This window comes from Pongo pygmaeus, chromosome 17 (assembly GCF_028885625.2).
Source record: "Pongo pygmaeus isolate AG05252 chromosome 17, NHGRI_mPonPyg2-v2.0_pri, whole genome shotgun sequence".
Classification (NCBI taxonomy): Eukaryota; Metazoa; Chordata; class Mammalia; order Primates; family Hominidae; genus Pongo; species Pongo pygmaeus.
Window position 1 is genome coordinate 73,638,571 of NC_072390.2, and position 14,389 is coordinate 73,652,959.

The 14,389-nt window shown below is 36.9% G+C and overlaps 1 protein-coding gene across 4 annotated transcripts in view; it reads left to right on the top strand.

Annotated features, from left to right (window-relative positions):
- The window catches only part of MALT1 (MALT1 paracaspase), an 80,048-nt gene that overhangs the window by 56,184 nt on the left and 9,475 nt on the right, over positions 1 to 14,389 (top strand). For all 4 annotated transcript variants that reach the window (XM_054460530.2, XM_063653759.1, XM_063653760.1 and 1 more), the window contains 4 exons: positions 5,782 to 5,959; positions 6,691 to 6,765; positions 7,537 to 7,664; positions 14,186 to 14,335. In XM_054460530.2, coding sequence (XP_054316505.1) covers positions 5,782 to 5,959; positions 6,691 to 6,765; positions 7,537 to 7,664; positions 14,186 to 14,335 — 531 coding nt within the window. The remainder of the gene's footprint in view (positions 1 to 5,781; positions 5,960 to 6,690; positions 6,766 to 7,536; positions 7,665 to 14,185; positions 14,336 to 14,389) is intronic.

Consider the following 14,389-nt stretch of genomic DNA (forward strand, 5'->3'; position numbering starts at 1 on the left):
TTTTTTTTTTTTTTTTTTTTGAGGAAAAAAAGTCAGGGGGTTTAAAGCTGTAGTGTAGTAAAACAGTGAAAAACCAGTGCACTGACATTTTACATTGTCTGAGAGTCGAGTTACCTAAAAAGCCAGCAGTAGATTATAGAGACAGTATTATATAGCACAGTAGCGAGGCTGGCCTGCATCCGTGTTTTGGTTCTGTCACTTACTAGGCATTTCAGTTAGGGTGAGCTTTTAAACCTCTTCATGTCTCAGTTTTCCCATCTGTAAAAGAGAGATGTTAATATTACCTACCTTGTTGTGAGGATTGTGTGAGGCAGTGTAACTAGTGACCTTTCTTGGAACCGTGCCTGGCACATAGTAAGTGCCGTGTAAGCCTGCTGGGGTGGCGGGTGTTGTGCTCATCAGCCACTCACTGTGCTAAGTGGAGTGCATATTCAGTTGAGTGGAAAAGTTTTTCATTTAAATGATTATTTTCTCTGTAGACAAAAATAAATATCCATGACTATATTCTTGAATCATCCTCCCAAGAAATAAAACTCCCTAAAGATCTAATTTGCAGAATTGTATTTCTAAGTACAATAAGTTCTTTGATATTTGTTAAAAACATACCTATTTTCTTCTCTATCCTTGAGTAATGGGATGGTTAACTAAATAAGCAGTACTAGAGACGGAATTTAAAAACAACAACAACAACGATTTGGGCCACACACAGTGGCTCACACCTATAATCCTAACACTCTGGGAAGCTAAGGTGGGAGGGAAGCTAAGGTGGGAGGCTGAGGCCAGGAATTTGAGACCAGCCTGGACAATATAGTGAGACCTCATCTCTACAAAAAATTTAAAAATTAGCCAGGCATGGTGGCACATGCCTGTGGTCCCAGCTACTTGGGAGGCTAAGGTGGGAGGATAGCTTGAGCCTGTGAGGTCAAAGCTGCAGTGAGCTGTGATCACACTGCTGCACTCCAGTATGGGCAACAGAGCAAGACCCTGTCTCAAATAAATAAATAAATTTTTTTAAAAAATGATTTGGACTAGTTCATTTTACACAAAAGTACTTAATTCCCCTCAATATAATTTGGTTGCAGACTTTGATATAGAATAGTTTCACTTTTCATAAGACATTTTGGGAAAGAGAAAAAATATTTTGGTGTTAAGTGCCTTAATTTCATTCAGCAGTTGCAGGGCTGGGCATGTGGCATTAATGTAACAGAACAACATTCAGCTTTTCGCTGGATGAATGGAAGCTAAGCCTTCCCTCAGAGTTGTCTCTTCACCCCAATCAAGTCTTGCTGGAGCCAGACATATTACCTGACATGAGGGAGGCAACACCCAGGCCTGCTGTCAGTTGTCTCTAAGTAATACCAGTTGTTGAAATGGTACCATTTCTACTAAAAGTCAGACCCTTGAAAAGAGACCTCCGGATCTGACCCTGTCTTGATTGGTTTGCATTGTTAATTTAATGGAATTCAGTAAGTATTTACTGAGTTATTTTTGTTACATCTATAGTCCACATGAAGGAGTATGCTATGTGCTGAGGGAAATAATAGTGAATAAAGATCATGATCTGTCCTCCTAAGAAAATTATAGTCCCGGGCCAGGCACGGTGGCTCAACGCCTGTAATCCCAGCACTTTGGGAGGCCAAGGCAGGCAGATCACCTGAGGTCTGGAGTTTGAGACCAGCCTGACCAACATGGAGAAACCCTGTCTCTACTAAAAATACAAAATTGTCTGGGCATGGTGGCGTATGCCTGTAATCCCAGCTACCCGGGAGGCTGAGGCAGGAGAATCACTTGAACCCGGGAGGCGGAGGTTGCAGTGAGCCGAGATCACACCATTGCACTCCAGCCTGGGCAACAAGAGTGAAACTCTGTCTCAAAAAAAAAAAAAAAAGAAAAAAAAATTATACTCCTTTAATACAAGGAGAAAAAACACTATGGAGTCAAAACATCAACTCTGTGATTTTAAGCAAATCATTTAATCTTTGTAATTTAATTTTCTCATCTATAAAATAAGGGCAGAAATCATTTAAAGTTACTATATGGATTAAAATTAGATTGTGTATATGAAAGTCCTTTGAAAACCAAGAAAATGTTATACAGGTTGAGTATCTCTAATCTGAAAATCCCAAATCCAAAACACTCCTGGTCCCAAACATTTCAGATAAGAGCTACTCAGAGTGTGTAAATGTAAAAGATTAGTGTCATTGTGATTTCTTATCAGAAAAACTAAGTAGACATAGGACTATACAATATCAGGAAAAGCCAGTATGTGATTGTCAGAAAGTGCTGCTACAGCATTTCAAGGCAGGGAGAATTTGAAGTGTGTTAGAAAGCCACAAACCAGTTACCAGGTAGTAGTTACCAGGTAGTAACTTGCTAAGGATTCTGAACTTTGGAAATAGCCCTTGAGGACTGGTTATGGTTTGGGTAGATAGAAAGGAGATAGAGTAACTTGAGCAAAGTTTTGGAGGTTAAAAATAAGTTTATCTTGCTCTTGAAGCAGTAAAGAGACTGATGGAAAATAAAGTTATATTTTGAATACTTGATGGAGGTGTATAAGTTGTACTCTTTTTAAAGTGTATAATTCGGTGATTTCAGTATCTTCACAAAGTGGGCATCAGTCACCACTACGAAACTTCAGAACATTTCCATCACCCCAAAAAGAAACCCCATATCCATTAACAGTCACTCCCATTCCTCCTTACCCTAGCCCCTGGCAACCACAAATCTATTTTCTGTTTCTATGGATTTGCCTATTCTGGACATTTCATATAAATGGAATCACCCAATATGTGGCCTTTTATGTCTGCCTTCTTTCACTTCGCATGTTTTCAAAGTTCATTCATATTGTAGCATGTACTAGAACTTCATTATTTTAGGGCTAGATAATATTCTATTATTATATTTTGTTTATCCATTTATCATCTCATGGACATTTTTGGACATGATTAATAATACTGCTGTGAGCATTTGTGTACACATTCTTGTGTGGACGTAGTTTCCATTTCTCTTCAGTATGTACCTGGGAGTGAAATTCCTGGGTCATATGGTAATCTATATTTAACTTTTTGAGGAACTGCAAAACTCTTTCCAATGTTCTTACACCATTTTACATTTGTGCCACCAGAAATGAATGACGGTTCCAATTTCTCTGCATCCTTGCCAACACTTGTTCTTGTCTGTCTTTTTTATTGTAGCCATCCTGGTGAGTTTAAAATGACTTGGATTTGCATTTCACTAGTGGCTAATGATGTTGAGCATCTTCATGTGCATATCTGCCACTCATATATCCTCTTTGGAGAAGCATCAGATCCTTTGCCTATTTTTAAATCAAGTCATTAGTCTTTTTTTTTTTTTGAGATGGAGTCTTGCTCTAGTGCCCAGGCTGGAGTGCTAGTGGCACGATCTCAGCTTACTGCAACCTCTGCCTCCCGGGTTCAAGCGATTCTCCTGCCTTAGCCTCCCAAGTAGCTGGGATTACAGGCTCCCGCCACCACACTTGGCTGGATTTTTGTATTTTTAGTAGAAACGGGGTTTCACCATGTTGGCCAGGCTGGTCTTGAACTCCTGACCTCAGGTGATCCACCCACCTTGGCCTCCCAAAGTGCTGGGATTACAGGCGTGAGCCTCTGCGCCTGGCCGCCATTAGTCGTTTTATTGATGAGTGGAAGAGTTCTTTATTCTGAATACAAGCTGTCCTTATCAGATAAATGATTTGCAAATATTTTCTTCGGTTGTGTGGGTTGTCTTTTCACTTTACCTGATCTTCGTGGTTTATTGAATTAAATCCATTCTTTTGGTCATTATTTTTAAAACTCTCCCTATCTGTGCACTCCTTTTTAAAATTCCCTGTGTGTGCAGTCTTATTTTCATTCACAACAGTAATTTAGTTTTTTGCTAGGCTACTCTCTTTTCTGTTAGCTTTCATTCCAGGTCCAATTCGTGTTTATTTCTGTTCTCCTGCCCATAATCTACCTCACTCTCTCTCTGCCTTTCCAAATTTCTAGCCATTCCCTCTCAAGACCATCCCCTGTTGTTTCACTTCATACTGATATTCCTCTCTGTACTTTACTCATTTCATACGTACATGGTAGTTGTCCCACTAACATGATTTATGGCATTTAATATGTGATGACTTTCATTGTTGCTTGATAACATAAACATGTGTGAATCTCCATGCATGAATCTCCTGATCTCCTGCTTAGAGGTCAGGAACTTTGTCTTTGTCCTTCTTTTTCGTTTCTCTCAGTGCCTACATGATAACTTCCAGTGCACACATGAGCTGTAGTATAAACCCACACTTGAAAATGGGTATATCCATTTTCTCATTTTAGCTGAAATGTATTTGAAAGAACTATTTTTCTCATTTTAATCGAAATTCAAAAAAAGCAGACGACCTGGATTTTGTCCTGTAGGACCACATGGAGCAAATTGTCTTTAATTCTCAAAGCCACATTCTCTGCTAGGAGTCGGGGCCATAATTACAATGGATTAGCTATTTTTGGTTCCCTGTCTAAATGGCTTTTACTATTTGCTTTAAAATACCCTGTAAAGAAATCATTAAATCCAGAATATTGAGAGAGCAAAATTAGTGGGCTCTAGAGATTGCAAGCAGAGGGGAGGATATCTTCAAAAGTGTTTTGTCCAGTATTTTTGTGAAGAAGTTCAGACTGATATTTTTGTTGTTTTTTACAGCCAAAACAAATTTCTTTTCAAGAAAACATTGAGTTGTTTGGGTTAGTTTTTATAGTATCACTTCTCAGTAAGGAAATATGATTCATCTGTTGAGTCCTAAAACTATCCCAAATTTTAGATTAAGTCAAAAGACTCTAGATGGAAGATTGATATTTATATCTCATAGCAAAAAGAAAAAATAGCAATCTGTGAAGTCAGATTTCTCATCTCTGATTATAAAACTATATTTATATTTTAATAACCCTTAACTGTTTATGGTAATACCTGCAGTTTCTTGACTTCATATTGCAGTTGCTATTCATCTGAATTGTGTTTGTTCATCCGTTAAATACTTACTAAGCTCTTGCTCTATGCCAGGAACACACAAATAAATAAATGTAAGACTATCTCTGCCCTAACAGAACTCCTAGCTTCATGGAGGAGACAAATGAGTCAGGAGAGAAATCCTAGCTGCATTCTTTTTTATATATCATAACATAAAATTGTATTTTATATTATACTATTGGTTACAAATATATTACTTTTATAAATTAGGATATACTTCAGACAGCATTTTGATATTGTCTTAAAATGCAAATTTTAAGTGCAGACTGTTGGTAATTTATTTTTTATTATTTTTTTGAGACAGAGTTTTGCTCTGTCGCCCAGGCTAGAGTACAGTGGCATGATCTCGGCTTACAGCAATCTCCACCTCCGAGGTTCAAGTTATTCTCCTGCCTCAGTCTCCCAAGTAGCTGGGATTACAGGTGCCCACCACCACGCCCAGCCAATTTTTGTATTTTTAGGAGAGATGGGGTTTCACCACATTGGCCAGGCTGGTTTTGAACCCCTGACCTCAAGTGATCTGCCTGCCTCGGCCTCCCAAAGTGCTGGGATTATAGGTGTGAGCCGTCATGCCTGGCCTGTTGCCAATAATTTTAAATGCAAAATAACATTGTCTGTATTTATAATTGGGTATTTCTTACATATGCTCACATCAACTTGAAGAAAATTAAAGTCAAGGTTTTTTTGCAAAAAGTTATGCAGTCTGTATGTTCAGAGTGCATTTAGAATTGACATCTATCTCTCTTTTATTTTTCCTCTTTTCAGGGTTGTTATATTATGCAGGACATGGTTATGAAAATTTTGGGAACAGCTTCATGGTCCCCGTTGATGCTCCAAATCCATATAGGTCTGAAAATTGTCTGTGTGTACAAAATATACTGAAATTGATGCAAGAAAAAGAAACTGGACTTAATGTGTTCTTATTGGATATGTGTAGGAAAAGGTAAATTTTCTAATCTTTATTAAACAATTGTTGGAGTTAAATATCAACCATGACAAACTAGAGAAACCTGTGAAATGCTAACAGCCATTTGCATTTGTGAATTTTAGTTTATACATTGAAACGGGAAGAACAAAACTAGAGGAAAATATATTTACTCCATGTATATCTAATTATTTTAACTCTTCATATTTGCTATAGAACACAAATGAAGAACTAAAGGGCATGGGCATTTACTCATACTACAGGGGATTCAACTCTCCAGAATGCCTTTCGATGACTTTAATAATCACTATAGTTATTCCCTCAGGAATTAACAAAACCAACACCCATGGAGTTGGGATTTCTGCTCACTAGTCAGTCCTGGTCTTCCAGACACGGAATGAGTAGCCGAAGCAGATGTTTGGAGGTTTGGATCCCATTTGTCTGCCATTGCCTTTCTAAGGAGTAGAACCAATGACTATTCCTCTAGATTTACTATTTTTTGCTTGCTCAGCATTTACCAATCAAAATCCAATGCCAGAGTTCAAATGCAACTCTAGTTTTAAAGCTAACAAGGAGTTAGTGGGTTATTTTGGGTAGATATGTAGCTACCTAGATGAAAAATTTTGAATCTATAATTTTAAATTATATATTCTAAAAAACTGTTGTATTTTCTCATTATTTATACCCTTTTAAGAATGCTCTTTAACTTTTCATACTTCTATCTGCCCTTCTCCGCCTCCCTTAAATAGAAATGACTACGATGATACCATTCCAATCTTGGATGCACTAAAAGTCACCGCCAATATTGTGTTTGGATATGCCACGTAAGAACATTTTATGTTTACGTTGAAGTTTCCTTTATTGTTTGATGTCTTTTTGTTTTTGCTTTTTAGGAGCAGGGGTCTTAACTCTGTCACCCAGGCTGGAGTGCAGAGGCACCATCATATAGCTCACTGCTCCTGGGCTCAAGCGATCCTCCTGCCTCAGCCTTCTGAGTTGCTGGGATTACAGGCATGTGCCACTGTGCCTGGCTCCTGAGGGTTTTTTGATTGTAGATTAGAGGCCTGGAAAATACCTATAGACATGTAGGCATAAATTTACCTCCTTGATATTCTGCGTAGAAAATTTTAAATGATCGACTTTAACATTCCATATCATGGTATCTTAATTATTAAGCCCAAATTGGGCATGTAATTCCTGCTTAAAGATTAACTCTTTAATTATCGATGTCATGTGAGAGGCAGAAGAGAAAATGAAGCTTATCGGTGTATACAGAAGTCCCATTTGGCAAGTGTTTGCTTTTCTAACATTTTCTTTTTAAAAAATTATTTTTATTGGATATTGACAACATGGAATGGAATGATTGAATCAAGATAATTCACATATCACCTCAAATACTTATCTTTTTTCCTCCTAACTGAAACATTGTACCCTGTGACTAACAGTCCCCATGCCGTCCCCACCCCCCAGCCTCTGGTAACCACCATTCTGCTGGGTGCTTCTCTGAGTTCATTTTTATTAGCATCCACATATAAGTGAGAACATACAGTATTTGCCTTTCTGTGCCTGGCTTAACTTCTTTTTCTATTTTTAAGGTGTCAAGGAGCAGAAGCTTTTGAAATCCAGCATTCTGGATTGGCAAATGGAATCTTTATGAAATTTTTAAAAGATAGATTATTAGAAGATAAGAAAATCACTGTGTTACTGGATGAAGTTGCAGAAGGTAAAATAAAGAGAAAACTACTCAGAAAAAGGAGAGCAGGGGAGACACACCTATTCAGGGTTCCCTCTCTGGTGATTGTTTTATTCTTATTATGTGGGTTTGGAATTAGTATCTACTTTATAAAACAATTTTTATATTAATATAACGTTCAGCAACACTTCTGCTATTTAATGTCATCTTTCCTTCCCTTTTGACCTAGCTCTCCACCACCTGTGCAGCATTACTTAGACTACAAGGCTAAGCCTCGGCACAGTCATTAAGTAAATAAAGTTGAATTCTCAGAGGTCTACTTTGCTTCTATGCCCAGTGCCTTGGTGCTGGCAAATCTCCCTATTTGAGGGTGGGTGGGTGGCATGGAGGGGTGGTGGGGAGTTGTCCAGTGAGCAGTCTCTCCCAGGATGGGAGAGAGAAAACTTTACAGAAATTTTTAGACACTGCTGGGAAAAGCTGAGTTCATTTTTTTCCCTGATGAACTTAATAGTTTTTAAATCCTGATTTAAGGATGTGATCCTAGGGGGTCTAATGCCACATCTTCCATTTCTATCTGTTCTTTCCCTGCCTGCTGGTATAATGCTGTGCATATGTCAGATGCTGAATAAGTACCTATTATTTCAGTAGATTGCACTGTGTATTTTGAAAAAACATTTTATAAGCCATAGCAAAAAGAAGGTAACTTGGCCAGACATGGTGGCCCAAGCCTGTAATCCCAGCACTTTGGGAAGCTGAAGCAGGAGGATCACTTAAGGCCAGGAGTTCAAGACCAGCCTAGGCAACATAGCGAGACCCTGTCTTCAAAATAAAAACTAAAAATAAAAAAGAAGAAATTCTTTTACAAACTAGCACCACTAGAAAATGGAGTTTCATGGATGTTCCAGTGATGGCAGTTTGGGTATAAGGTGTTTGACCAACTGTCAGCCATATTTATTTTCATGTTTTTATCTGTGTAGCTATTTTAGATCACTTGACTTAGCCACTTTTCCATTTAACATAACCAGCCAGGGCTTTGGACTTACTGCCACCCTCCCGCTTCATCCAGAGAAGTTCCACTTTTATTTGTTTTCTACATTAGGCTTCTTCTGAAGCTCACATTTGAAGGAAAGGCTCTGCTGCTTTAAAAAAAGAAAAAAGAAAACCTTTGGATTATGTCAGTTATATTCAAACTGAGATCCTGTAAGGTGCTCCAGAAACTCTACAGTGTTTTATTTCAATTTCGTTTTGAAGTACATTTTAACTATTTTAAAACTTAATAAAAAGCACCATGCTCACTCATATATGATATTTACCAAATTGTCATAGCAATGAGTGGCATCCCGATATGTGCTGTGAGGATATTTGAACTTCTTATAAACATCTTAGACAGTTTTGCTTTTCGCTGATCTTTTTCAGTCCTACTATGTCTGCTTAACCAGAATTGCCCAGGCAGGAAGACCCTGTAGTGTACATGGAGCACACTCAGCTCAGTGCCATGCACATTGTGCCCTTCATGGGTAACGGCCCACTCATTGTACAAAATAAGTAAAGGCCTAATAGTATCATGATAAATAATACAGTTAAATCTAGCCCTTATTTTGAGTTTTGGATGCTTTGTGTCTGACCCCTGTCTTAGTAGTAAAGAGCAAAAGTAGTTGTATGAAATTTTTCACAAGTCATCCAATTTTGAAACAAAACTTTGCTGTTTCTCCCTTTGGATCTTCCACATTACTTAATTAAAACTTATTCCATGGCTGGGCATGGTGGCTCACACCTGTAATCCCAGCACTTTGGGAGGCTGAGGTAGGAGGATTGCTTGAGCCCAGGAATTCAAGACCAGTCTGGGCAACACAGCAAGACCCCATCTCAATTTTAAAAAAAAATTATTTGGGGCCAGGTACAGTGGCTCATGCCTGTAATCCCAGCATTTGGGGAGGCTGAGGCAGGAGGATCACTTGAACACAGAAGTTTGAGACCGACCTAGGCAACATTGTCAGACCCCCCATCTCTATAAAAATTTTAAAAATTAGCCAGGCATTATGGTGTGCACCTGCGGTGCCAGCTACTCGCGAGACTTAGGTGGGAGGATTGCTCGAGCCTGGGAGTTTGAGACTGTAGTAAGTATGATCACACCACTGCTCTCCAGCATGTGTGACAGACCGAGCCCCGTCTCAAAAAAAAAAAAAAAAAAAATTCCAGAGGGAGAAAAGTATTCAGAGATTATAAGCCAAGCAGTTGAAGGGGGAAATAAACATGTTACCAATTTCTTTTTTAATTTTTTGGTTTCTTCGTGTGAGACAGAGTCTCTGTCGCGCAGGCTAGAGTGCAGTGGCATGATCTTGGCTTACTGCAACGTCCACCTCCCAGGTTCAAGTGATTCTCTTGCCACAGCCTCCCAAGTAGCTGGGACTACAGGCATGCACCACCACGTCCGGCTAATTTTTGTATTTTTGGTAGAGATAGGGTTTCGCCATGTTGGCCAGGCCTGTCTCAAACTCCTAGCCTCAAGTGATCCACCGGCCTCAGCCTCCCAAGTTCTGGGATTACAGGTGTGAGCCACCACACCCGGCCCACCTTAACAATTTCAACTGTGTGCAAGGAAAACAAAATATGAGGTAAATTGGTTGTTATAATGCTACAGCCATCAATCTGTAACAGGACTTTTATTTTTGTACTATTCAGGACAGCATTATTAGAAGTGTTGAACATATTACTGAGGGTTTTTATTGTGAGTAGATGTTCGATATGAATATAGGACCTTGAAGTAACCTACATCTAATTATAGGACCCCTCTTTTCCCTTCCCCCACTCCATGATAACTACCATTCTAAACTTATTCCTTTTTCGTTTTACATAGTTTTATTGAGTTTATATATACCCAAAAAAGTATGCGTAGTTTTGTTTTTAACTTCATAAAAAGGTATTATGCTCTATGTAGTCTTTGGGACTAGATTTTTTTAGTTAATATTATGTTGCTAAGATTGATCCATATTGTTGCATGACTGTAGTTTTTAACTGCTATGTAATATTCTGTTATGCAAACATACTACAGTTTTTTTCAACTGCTCTTCTGTGTTGGTGAGCATTTGAGTTAGTTGTAGGTTTTTGCTATGTTAACAGTGCTATCATTAACAGTCTTGTATATGTCTCCTGGAATATGTATGCATGAATTTCTTTGCAGTATAATTCTACAACTTGGAATTGCTGGATCATAGGGTATGACAGTATTCCATTTTAAGAGAGGATGCCAGACAGTTTTGTAAAGTGGTTGCCGAGTCTACACTTACCCTACTCCCCACAGCCAGCAAGGGATAATGTGAATCTGTACTCTCTCCATCACTTGATAGTCAAGACTTTTTTATTTTTGCCAAATGTTAAATAGTATCTCATGTGATATTGAACATTGTTCATATTTTTAATAGCTATATGTATATCTTATGTGAAACATCTTTTTGTGTCATTTGTCATTCTTCTGTGTGTGTGTTTTTTTTTTTTTTTTGGCTTATTGATTTAGAGGAATGTTGTATATGTTCTTGATATAATACTAGCGAGGACTGCTAAGACACTATTGAATAGGTAGTTGTGGGCATCCTTGTCTTGTTTCTGACTTTAAAGGAAATACTGCTAATGTTTTCACATTTAGAAGAATATTATAAGTTTTTTTATTAACACTCTATCAGGTTAAGGAAGTTCTCTTAATTTTTTTGAAAATTTTTATTATGCATAAATGAACAAGATTAAATGGTTTTTCTGCAGCTATGAAGAAGAAAAATAGGATGTTTCTTTTCTTTCAATTTCTTAATATGGTGAGTTAAATTTATAGATAGTCTAACATTAATCCAACTTGAGATAAATCACTTTCATTGGGATGTATATTTTTAATACACTACTAGATTTAATTTGCCATCATTTTGTTTAGAATTTTCATATCTATATTCATATGGGAAATGGGCCTGTAATTTTACTTTCTTGTTATTTGGTTTAATTTTATGAGAAAATAAAGTTAGTATTTAGTGGTATCAGTGTTATCAGTATCAGTGGCGTACGGAGTATCAGTGTTATCTGATAGAATGTAGTGTAGGCCTTGTGGAATGAGATGGAGGTTGTGATGGTTGATTTTATGTCAACTTTTGCCAGGCCTCAGTGCCAAGATATTTAGTCCAGTATTATTCAAGATGTTTCTAGGTGATGGGTCCAACATTATTCTGGATGAGATTAAAGTTTAAATTTGTGGACTTTCAGTAAAGCAGATTGCTCTCCATAATGTGAATGGGCCTAATCCAGTTAGCTGAAGGCCTTAATGGAGCAAAGACTGACCTCCCACAAGCATGGAGTTTGCCAGCAGCCCGCCTTTGGGGCTCAAACTACAACTCTCCTCTGCATCCCCAGCCTGCCTGCCTGCAGGTTTCAGACTTGCACCGCCACAATTCATAAACCAGTACCTTAAGTCAGTCCCTTCTTCTCACTGTCCCTCTATGTACACACACACACACACACACGTGTACGTGTACACATGCGTGCATCTTGTTGGTACTGCTTCTCTGGAGAACTCTAATACAGAAGATGGAGAACTCTAATACAGAAGAAGTACACCCTGTTGTTTACTGGGAAATTTTGTATAAATTATGATCTGTTCCCTAATGTTTATGGTAGAACTTGCCTATAAACCAACCTGGGATTGGTATTTTTTTGGTAGAAGATTTTTAACCACTGCTTCAATATCTTGAATATTTCTTGTACCATATAGGCTTTTCATTTCTTAAGTCAATTTTGATAAGTTATATTTTCCAAGGAATTTGCGCAGTTTTCAAATTTGTTGTCATTTAGTTGCTCATATTTCTAATAGTATTCTTTAATCTCTGCCTTATCTGTAGTTACATATCCGTTTTCATCAGTATTACTTGTACCTACTTTCCTTTTTTATTTATTGCCAGCTTTTGCCAATTGTGCTATTTCGTTTTGAAGAACCAATCTTTGGCTCTGTTGATTTCTTCTACTTTTTCATTGTTTTCTACATCATTAACTTCTGCTGTTTATTTATGTCTTGCCTTGCATTTATTATTTCTTTTTCTAACATCATCATAGTTCATTCACTTTTAGCCTATTTTTTCCAATTTATGTTTCTAAGGCTTTACATTTCTCTTAAAACATCCCTTTCATCACACATCCTATAAGTTTAGGGATTTTTTTAGTTTACTTTTTTTTCTTTGACCTTTAAGTTATATAATACTGTCTTTAATTTTCAAATATGGCAGGAATTTTCATTTCACTTCTTGCTTTTCATTTCTACCTTAATTGCTTTGTGATCGAATATCGTCTGTCTAGTTGCTATGCTTTGAAATTTGTGGAGGTTTTCATTATGGCTAAGTAAAAGATGAAATTTTGTAAATTTTGCATGTGTACTTGAGAAAAATGGATATTTTTATAGTAACTGGTTGCAGAAGTCTATGTATGCCCATTAGGTTTGGCCTATTAATTTTTACTGTTTTGTTCAGTTCTATATTTCTGCTGATTGTCTCTTTGATCAATAATTGAGATGTTGAAATCTCTCAATTTACCAAATTTTCTTGTAATTCTAGCACTTTTTACTTCATATATAGTGACTATTTTTGTGTTTTAAATGTTTATATTTTCTTATTGAACCTTTATCATTATGTAGTGATGCCTCCATTTCAAATGCTTTTTCTCTTTTTGTATCATACTAATAGAGCCACACCAGCTTCCTTTTTGTTGACCTAATATGCTTTTTTTACACTTTTACTTTCCTACTCTTAACCCCTAGGCTAGCCTGCTTCTCTACGCTTTTACTTTCAAACATTTCATGTCATTCTGCTTTGCTGTAGCTTTTGGAGGCACCATATAACAGATTGTTTAAAATCCAATCTGATAATCATGGTCTTTTAATGAGAAAATTTAGTTAATTTACATTTGTTATTTTTTGTACCTGTTTTAACCATCTAATTTTTTGATTTGGCTCATTTTCTTATCTTTTTTAAAAAAATTCTATTTATATCTTTTCTTCTCTAACAAATAATAATTGTAATGTACTCCTACAATACTTGGTGTCTCCTTTTAACCCCCAACATGTTGATTTAATTTAGACTTAGTTCTGGATCACTACATAATTTTGTCTCTTTTTTTAAAAAAAGAACCTTACTATTATTAATTTATAACATAGTAGACAGAAGTAGGATAAACTATAACTTAAATAACATACTTCTAAATTTAAATTGATGTGTATCCATGTACATTAGTCTGTATCTAAAACATGTTGAATGAAAATGGCACATTACAAAGACATACATAGAACATTTTTGTTGAATTCAAAAACCTAAAACACTGGCATATACTATTGATGAACACTTACACATGAGTAAAAATTAAAACATGCCTGCCATGTCTGGCACATAATAGGTGCTCAGGAAATATTTGTTGAGTGAATAAATGATACTGAGAATATAACCTGATAATGTAGGATAGTTCTTAGCCTAAATATTTAAAATGTAAGAATTGGTGGTCTTAAAAATAATATTTATTTTCATATCTTTTAGATATGGGTAAGTGTCACCTTACCAAAGGCAAACAGGCTCTAGAGATTCGAAGTAGTTTATCTGAGAAGAGAGCACTTACTGATCCAATACAGGGAACAGAATATTCTGCTGAATCTCTTGTGCGGAATCTACAGTGGGCCAAGGCTCATGGTATGGTAAAGCCTATTTTTTGTTAGATCTATAATATACTTACGTTAAGTCATA